Below are 9,498 nucleotides of genomic sequence, written 5' to 3' on the forward strand. Positions count from 1 at the left end.
ATTTAACATTCAGTGCTCTAGTTTTTCAGAACTTGAATTTCTCTGCAATGCAGCGAATTAATCGACAAATCAATTGGGGAATTAAAGTTTGCTATATGAGAAAAAAATCTGAGAGATCTACAGATCTCTTAGTCAAATCTGACATTTTGCCTGCAGAACTTTTAATAAGCCAGATGAGTATTTCAAAACTTAGGAATGATATTTCATTATTGAAATCAGACGGCACTGAGACTTTTTTTCTAAGTGGTAATGTCTTAGTAAGAAAAAACAACAGAACTGAACAGCTAATTCTCTTAAGGTCGAGCAGTCGATCATTACAAAAAAGAAGCATCCAAAAATGGAATAAACTTCAGCGTGAGGTTCGGACTATCAGATCACGCTCAAAGTTTAAACGCATGTTAAAACAGCATCTGCTCCAACAATTCAAACTTGTACCGTTGGAAAGGAACGTTGGTGGCTTCAAAAGTTATTTTTACCTTTAAAAAACGGAACCACTAATTTTGATTTTTAACATTGTACTAATTTTGTTTATATAATTTTAAACTTGTAATATTTAACCCCTGGGTTATATTTTCAGTTTACTTGTTTAAAAAAAATTTCAGCTCCTAATGTTTTCTTTCGTATGTTCCGCATTTAAGAACGGACCTCTTTTAAAAATTACAAATGATCTAAAATGCTGCAATAATTTTGCTGCTACGGCGATTTTCACAAATTTGAAACGCAAGCAAACGATCGAAAAACTCTCAGCATACATATGAACATCAATATTCCGATATCAGCGCGTTCTAGATTTGAACTTTGATCTTTGAAAAGTTCGCAAGCGTTTCAATTTTTTGATACGGACTATATATCATTTAACTATTAATGCTGGCGACAATTCCCTACAGCATCGTAATTTTGTCGATTCATTGCCGTAAAAGCTGTGAAAAAAGAGCTTTAGATTGTCATTGATTTTGAGATGAAAAGATGAATTCAAAGTGAGGCGCATAATTTATCCAACATCTCATATTGCTGGGTATTTATTCTGTGATGATAAATTTGAAATTGGTCACACGAAAAGGAGTTTTTTGGGGTTCTGAAAAAGATTTCAGGCATCGTTGGTGGCAATTGTTTCGTGAAATTTCTTTGGATAGGAACTGAGTAGCTCGTCTGGTAGTTTCTCATTGAGAGAGTCTTCATCGCCTTCCAGAAATGCAATATCATTTAGCACTTGCCAGAAGTCGTGGCTGAAACAGAGAATAGCCAGCTACCGCAGATTATCAGGCAAATTATTAAGTCTCCAGGAAAACTGTTAAGTCTCTAAGAAGATTGTTAAGACTCTTACAAACTTGTCCTCCAAGATTTTTGGTACATATAGTCAACAAATATACAAGATTCCATAAACGCAAGTTCATGCGAATTTAAACGCTTAGAAATTCAATCTAAAATTTATAAAAATTAATTCATAAAATTTGTCGAAAAATACACAATGAGCAATTTTTTAATGAAACAGATATTCATTATATTTACACTTTCTCGCGAGCTAATTAATCCTCGTACTAGCGTAGCACGATTATACAAGATATGACATTTGTTGTTACGAAACTTGCAAGATCAACGGCATGAAAATACTAAGGCGGAGCAAACAATTAATTGACAGGCAGGAGGAGGCATTGCTAGCCTGCTTCAGTACCCAATTTCAAGAAGGTGTTTAAAATGGTGTCATTATAGATTGGCACTGGTAAGATTTAAAGTGAGCTTTAAAGTGACGAGCTTTTGATTCGATTTTTGTAGTGAACGGTTATCAGGTGCTTTCTACTGCTTAAAATCATTAAAATGGGCTATGCTTAGGTTTTTTTTAAAAAAAATCAAAAACTTTGTTCAAGAAAAACAAAAACCATTCATTGCTTAAAGGTAGTAAAATTTTTCTTTTCTATGCCGTTTTAAGGTTCCTCTTAAAAACAAAAAAAAGTGTTAGTTGAAAATTCAAGATGATTGGTGCATATTTTTCATAGAACCTCACTGACCCGGCAACAAAATGTTTTGTTGCAACCTTCAAAGACTATATGAAAAAAAAGCCTTCGAGGAATATCACAGAATACAATACTAATTTAGTAATTTTCAAACTTCTCTACGCTATATGTCTGGTCTAAGTTCATTCGTCAAAAATCTGAGCAAAAATGGATTCGCTGTTGCTTAAAATGACAACCAATAGTTTTCACGTAAATTAAAAAAAATTGTTCAAAAATTGTTTTGTCGTTTGCTGCAACGAAAGCAAAAGTTTTTTTTTTGATAAGAGGGGTCATTCAGCAAAAATAACGCGCAACAATCTTCGTTGACGGGTCTCTTCAGCAACTATTATAATAATTTTGTTGTTCTGACTCACCTGTGGGAGGAAAACTATATAATCAAATGGTTGTTTTTTGTTCTATATAATCAAATTGTTGTTTTTTGTTCTATATAATCAAATGGTTGTTTTTGGTTCAAATGGTTGTTTTTTATTCAGTCAACTTTGGCTGATTGATATCTTCATCGCAGAGAGTTGAGACTGGTATCATTAGAAAGCCCGTCCATCGTATAATGTGGAATTATAAAGATTTTTTTATTTTCGTTTTTTGCAGTGAGTTATCAAGGTTGAAAATTTTGTGATTAGTAAGCGAAGTACCTTTGTTTTTTTCACATGTTTCGTATTTTTGACCAATTTGTACTTTTGCTTCCTATTGGAGTATTCTGGAATTAAAATATTTTTAATTCAGTTTTTTTTTCTTTTTTAAACGTTCAAATATGATAACACGGGTAAAAACAATCTTTGATCTTTCGCAGTTTTTCAGCATAGTCGAATACATTCATTTTTTGTTTTTGATTGGAGAAAAAAATCAATACTAAGGACAAACTATCCTTTGTCATTAGAAGCAAGTGAATCACAGTACGACTTTTAAACAAATTTTTGCAAGAAAACACGTGTAAAACAGCCATACATATTCCGCAAAAACCGTTTGATTGGAATTTAGAATTTTTCTTTATACTGTCAATTTAAGAACTAAATTGTCATTAATTTCAGAAGTCTTTTCAACAATAACAGACTTGTTATTGGAAAGTTTTATAGTCGTTTTTGGTGAACAAAAAATGAAAACGTGATTCATTTTAAATGAGATTGTGATTTGATTCGTGTTTCTTTTTTTGATTTTTGTTAATTGCAGGAAGCTCCTGCGCAATTAAAAGGAATCAATTGTATTAGCGAATAAAAAAGAGTAAAGATGAAGTAATTATAGAAAAAAACTGTCCATCTTTTTTTAGACACAAAAGACAAAAAAACGTTTACTCTTTTAATGAGTCAATTAAAAGAACACATTAGTGGGTTTATTTAAACTAAATGCATTTATTTTAAGAGAGCAATCTCGTTTCAAAGGATGAATTGTCAAAGTTATATTTTTTAAGTTCACCTTTTAGTTTTAAGTTCATCTTTTTCAGGTTCACGGCAGAATTGCACAATTATTGACATTAAAACCTGTCGGTAAAACAATTAATACATCTAAAGTTTATTGGGCTTTTTGAATTTGGGTATTTATTTCAAATTACAATTCTGTCCGAACTTCTTTTTGAAAACGTGATCATTGTAATATGGTATATAGTTATCTTATGATTTGCTGTGAGATTTCGTCCCGTATAACCAGTTGACAAAAATTTATATTAAGATCCAAAAATGGTCTCTTGAGGATCACAAATTACACAAAATGCCCAGAATTAATTGAATAAGGTTCTCAAAAAACACAAAACACAAAACTCTTGAAAGATTTGATACGAATAAGGGACTGTGCCCCCTCCTCCCCAATTACTGTCTACTGATAATTTGCTATCTAACAATGACTAATGTTGAATTATATTTACCTGAGATCTCGCTGGCCAGATTGGCTGGATATGTCACTAGATGCGCTGGCTCTGTTCCCACCGTAAGGAGACGGCCGTCTACTCCCCCCTCCCAAATACCGCATACACTCGTATTGCTCCACGAGAACACACATGAGAACTAAAATATAGGATAACCCTAGTCTAGATCTTGGCCTATGAAAAGACCATGCTCGACCAAAAAAAAAGTTTGGACCCATAGCTATAAAAAGATTTTTACCAGACTGTATTACTCATCGGGACATTTGCTCGACCCAAAAAGTTTGATCGGCCAGAATTGGGCGCTGGACTTTTCTTCGGTCGAAATTATTGTGCAGTAAAAAATGCGAGGAGAAAAAAATCGTAAGTCGAGAAATTATCGTTTTTGTGTCTTTTTTCCTCCAAATAACGGATTACGAAAAATATGTGGAACTAATTTCGTGCAAATTTAATGCTCACTATTGCTCATAATGTAGTCAGCACATAAGCTCTTTCATCTTTTTTTAATTCAGATGACCCATTAGTCTATCAATATTCTGAATTGTCTTCAAAAAATGATAGTTGACAAATTTGGAAGGAAAAACAACTGAAAAATGCCAAATTTTCAGCATGGATAATGAGAATAAGGTCATTACAAATAAGCTATTTAGTTCAATCAAATAATGTGGCAACATAATGCAGCTGCGATAACTGTTATATGTTAAGAATGGCAAAACTATACAACTTTTGGCAGCTTTAAAAATGTGTTTTAACTTAAACTTCAGAGGTTTAGTCTTGTTCCGTCGCTGCTTCATCATAGCAGGAGAAAAAGTGAATAAATTTTTTTTACATTTGCAAGAGAGCATGCTCGCAAAAAGATTTTTGCTCGACCCATGAAAAGACCAAGCTCGACCCAATGATCCGGTGTAAAAACCATGCTTGACGCGAAAACTCCTTTGGAAAGACATTTCATCGACCCGTGAACAGACCATGCTCGACCATTTGTTCCTATGAAAAGACTTTTGCTCGACCTTTGAAGAGGCTTTTGCTGCACTTTAGTTAAGAAGCTTGACTCTGTAACTTTGGTCAATATTGAGCAAGCAAATACATTTTAGGTATTTCAGTAAGTCTAGGATTGCACTAAGGAAATTGAGCGGAGTTTTTTTTGGAAATCGCAATTTAACTTTTCACCTTTTTATTTAAATACTTTCTGTTTTGATTAGCGAAAATGTGATTGCATTGTTATGCACCTTTGCGTACAAGCTCCTTGTGAAAAAGTGATCAACCTTTTTGACGCCTTTGTTGACCACAACTTTATGATGCCCTAGTCCAGACAAGTTCTTACAAGATTCTTGCAAATAACATAATTGTTATAATGCAAAAACTTGCAAGACCATAGCTATTTTTAGATCTTGCACAAAAGAAAGACACCTTTCACTATTTATAATGGCATCCATTTAGACTGGATTATTTTTTTTATTTTTCAATATTTTATTGTTTTTAGCAGAATTCGCAAAATTTATGCTGAAATAATTGTCAATCTTTGCTATAAACAAAAAATATCAAATTTTCGTATAATCGGTTTGAATTAGACAAAGTGACACAAACCCTCGTATTTGTCTTCGATGTTGTCGGTATGTTCGGCTGTTTGAGTTTGATCGTAGTTATCCGCCACTGTATTCTGTTTTAAGTCAGAGCAAAGCGTAAGATATCAAAAAACTAATGTTACGATGTTAGATTAATTTTGTGTCAGCAGACGGGGAAAAACTTGGCCTTCAGTGAAAACGATCAAAACTATGTTAATAAGCACGCGAATTCTTCTTCTTGAGACCTTCATTTTCAAAAATTCCCCCTATAATAATTATATTAGTTACATTTTTGGCGATCAGCATTGAGAAACTCTCCGATAATAGGATTTTTTATAATAGCAAGTTTTTATTACAATGTGAGGTAACCTCAGAAAACCAGAACGAGTTATTTGGGGCGTTATTTTCATTAAACATTTTCTTGTTTCATGTGAAACCAGAAAATTTTTTTAAACAATAATGAATCAAACGATGAGAAAACCAGCAATTCTTCGCTTTTCTCACATATGAAATTAACAACAACTCATTATCCGTGAAAATATAAAATTGCGAAACTTATAGGCGAGTTTGCTAGGCGAGTTTTCCTTTTCGATTTTATCCCAATCTTTTAAAATTGGCAGATAACAAAAAATTTGATAGTTAATGTTAAAACTCCATAGCAAAATTTTTGCGTGATAAAAATTCACTAAAATTTTGTCATCTAACATCTTTGTCAGTTCATATAACATCTTTGTAACATCTCTAACATCCAACACGACATCTTTGTCAGTTCTCTGTTTTCCAAACTGTAAACTCTCCGACATTTTTGTGTTTGTTTTTGTGTCTGGAAATATGTGTTTTTTCCTAAAAAAAATCATGCAATTCCTGCACACGCAGTTGGTTTCAAAACTGGAGTTTTTCCAAAACCGCCGTATTTTCAGCTGTTACTGGTGTATATGCACATTTTTTTTTATATGTCTTTTCTCAAACTCATATCAGTCTACATCAAACATTAGTTCAAAAACTTTTTTAGTCGGTTTGTACATGTTCACAAGAACTAAAATTGCACAGGGAATTTTCGTTAGATTATTTTGAAATCAGTTTCGGGCAAAATGTAAACATTAAGGTGTGAATTGTGCACAAGAAACCCTACTTGTTAAATGTCTACTTGGCTGGAGAAACTTATCTTTGAGGAGCATGAAAGAACACGAGAACAAGATACAAGAAATGCCCAATTTCGAGAGCGAAACACCAATTGGTGTAATGGTTAACACAATAGGCTGGAAAGTAAAAGATGCTGGTTCGAATTTAGTACTGGTCCATTTTCATAATAGTCGCGACTGCTTAGAAGCTCTAACAGTTTATGGCCCAGAACCTAGTCTCTGAGTTTAACCTCAAAAAGAGACAGGATAGGTAGAACCCGTGTTTCATCAGATGATCAATGTTTATTTCAGAGCAAAAATATTAGAATCATTCTATCAAAAGATTTCTATCAAAAGATTTCTATTTAATTTAATTGGCATTTGGAACTGTTTTATTTTACATACAACTTTGCCTTTGATTGATAAATTTATTCTGGCAACTTCGGGATCCAAACGTTTTTATACCTTTTCAAAGTTAATCTATGATCTAAATGTGATTTTTTAAAAAAATTTGTGAAGGATTTTTTTTTCCGAAGCTTGACTATTTTCCTAAGAATGAGAGAGAACTTCCTAAGTAGAGAGAATTTTAATATTAAAAACTAAGGTCCACCAGTAACAACTAAAGAAATCATTTGCTGCTCCCCTCATTATATTTTTATAAATAATGTGAGCTGTGATTTATATTAATGCTTATGATAAGCACCATATTTTAATCTCAAACTGTTATTTGTTCTGAAAATGCGGCCAGTTAACATTTAAACTATTGCTATTAAAATATTATAACGTACAATTTAGTTTATAATGGATTACAGTTATACTATTTGGTATTGTTCATAGCTATTAATTTATTTGTAGCCCTAATTAGACATATCAATTTGATTTCGGATGGTAATAAAATTTGATAATTTTAAAACCGCACAAGGTGTGCCTATAGGAGAAACTAATTCAGAGAATTTAATGTTTCTCTGAATTTTTTTCCAAGATCATGGTAAATTTTGACATGATCAGAGTACTGGGCAGTCCAAAATTCAGAATAAAAGTTATCATGATTCAGCGCTGAAAAAATAATTAAGTGTAGTCTGGGTAATAATGATAACGCAAACTAAAGATGAACGCATACCTGCAATTGCTAAGACGACAGCACTGTACTTGATTGTAGCAGACATCGTTGTTTCGTGGAGACAGTAGAAAGACACAAATAAAAATGTAATGTATGTTGCCTTGATTGTTGTTTTTATTCGATTCTGTTGTCTTTCTCAAATCACTTCTCGCCTCTTTATAGTTCCGCCAACAATCAAAGCTCAATAACAATGTCTACAAATTGGTGCACAAATCCACCTCTTTCTGCTGCAATTTTACTGCTCTTTTTTTTCTAAAACTGGGGCTTTTTAAACGTTTCACAATTAAGCTAATGATCTTTGCGAGAAAAAAATACAAATTTCCTCTGAACAAGGAAATTTTGTTATTGTTGCTTTTATTTTTTGAAAACAGAAACAGAAAAAAGGAAGAAGGCTGAAAACTGTCAAAGAAAATGGGTTTTTACTTGACTCGGGTTTTTGTTCACCAGGTTTTCTTGAAATTAGGGAAAATTTTTCCCCAGGGAATGTATTTATTATATAAATCTCCCAATTCTAAGTGACTTCTCGCTTTTCGCACCATTAACCACTTAAATCTCGCAATTTGAACGCAAATTGTATATACCCGAATTTAATTACCCTGCTATCTTTGTTTCGACTACCAATTTTCTTAAAGTATAATTGACACTTTTAATCATCTAAATTATTCCAAATTGTCTGTATCCATCGAACCGAAAAAAACGCAAAAAAATTGGGGGTGTATTGTTTAAAATTCTACCGCGCAGAGAATATTATAAATAGCTGAAATTAAGCCCTTCGGTTAAATTCTGCAAAAATGCTCAAATCTGCGGCGTTTCTTCAGTAAAGATTAATGTCACTTTCGGTTTATTGAGTTTTTGTTATTGTGAAACGGAAATTTAGAATGGCCACAAATTAATAAATTTAATAGCATTAAGAATAACTGACACCTTCTAAAAAGCTGGTTTATTAACATATAAATATGTTGAGAGTATAGAAAGTAAACCATAAAAATAATCGAACCTCGAAAAAATTCTTTGTATTTTCATAAGCCGTGGCCTGAAGAAACCATCGTTCACTAATTCAATTCAATTCAATTGAATTCAAAAAAGATCACCGAATATGAAACAAGACAAATACTATCGAGGGATTGACATAAAAAGCAATGTTAGTAAACTGATAAAATGATTGCTGTAAAAATTTTCTTTCGCTGATATATATTAAGAAATATTCTTCAGTCACGGTCAATTTGCGAAACAAATTGAACAAAAATCAGAAGTGCGAAGAAAAAATTTTAAGCGGCTTTTGATCAAAGACTGCAAATTGAGGAACACAGCAAGGTAACTTTTCCTTGGGGCTGAATTTGTGCCCATATTTTTCCAGCCATGAAAAGCGCAGTTTGAAGCGGTTGGCGTGTGTTTTCCAAAGTTACAGCCAGATTAAGTCAATGGGCGAGGGTGTCTTGAAGTGATAAAGAAAAAAAACAAGACTGCCTAGGGTTAATTTCAAAATCTGCCTTTGTAATTTTCTTCACTCTGTCTTCGACATCGATTTTACAGTTACGATTTCGTCCCTAAGAAAAAATTTGTAATCAGAGATTTCCTTCATTTTCATCCTATGTAAAAATTTATTTTTTTTCTGAAATGTTTGGATAAATTAATTCGTTATCCCAAGAAGAGTTGTGCCAGAACGGGCCGCGTTTCATTTTTTAGCAATTTTCACCTTGGAAGCTGAAAAGAATTTAATTGCTGTAGGGGGGATGATAATAGATAAATTCTTATTTTCTGAATTTCCCATAGAAGAGTATTGTATCCACCTAAGTTCAAATAATTCAAAAAAAAATAGTTCAAGATC

The 9,498-nt window shown here is 32.7% G+C and overlaps 1 protein-coding gene across 2 annotated transcripts; it reads right to left on the reverse strand.

Moving 5' to 3' along the window:
- Window positions 1-935: 935 nt before the first annotated feature.
- Window positions 936-8,422, reverse strand: LOC142355360 (uncharacterized). Of its 2 annotated transcripts, XM_075407560.1 has the most exons (4): window positions 8,405-8,422; window positions 7,671-7,922; window positions 3,868-4,006; window positions 936-1,226 (listed from the first exon to the last, which is right to left on the reverse strand). In XM_075407560.1, the coding sequence occupies exons 2-4, from the start codon at window positions 7,714-7,716 to the stop codon at window positions 1,088-1,090; spliced, it is 324 nt and encodes a 107-aa protein (XP_075263675.1). In that variant the 5' UTR covers window positions 7,717-7,922; window positions 8,405-8,422; the 3' UTR covers window positions 936-1,087. The 2 variants fall into 2 exon arrangements, with proteins under 2 accessions (XP_075263675.1, XP_075263674.1); XM_075407559.1 differs by lacking the exon at window positions 8,405-8,422 and having other exon boundaries at window positions 7,671-8,087.
- Between the last annotated feature and the right edge of the window lie 1,076 nt (window positions 8,423-9,498).

This window comes from Convolutriloba macropyga, unplaced genomic scaffold, assembly GCF_964194025.1.
Source record: "Convolutriloba macropyga unplaced genomic scaffold, txConMacr16.3 SCAFFOLD_3348, whole genome shotgun sequence".
Taxonomy (NCBI): domain Eukaryota; kingdom Metazoa; phylum Xenacoelomorpha; order Acoela; family Convolutidae; genus Convolutriloba; species Convolutriloba macropyga.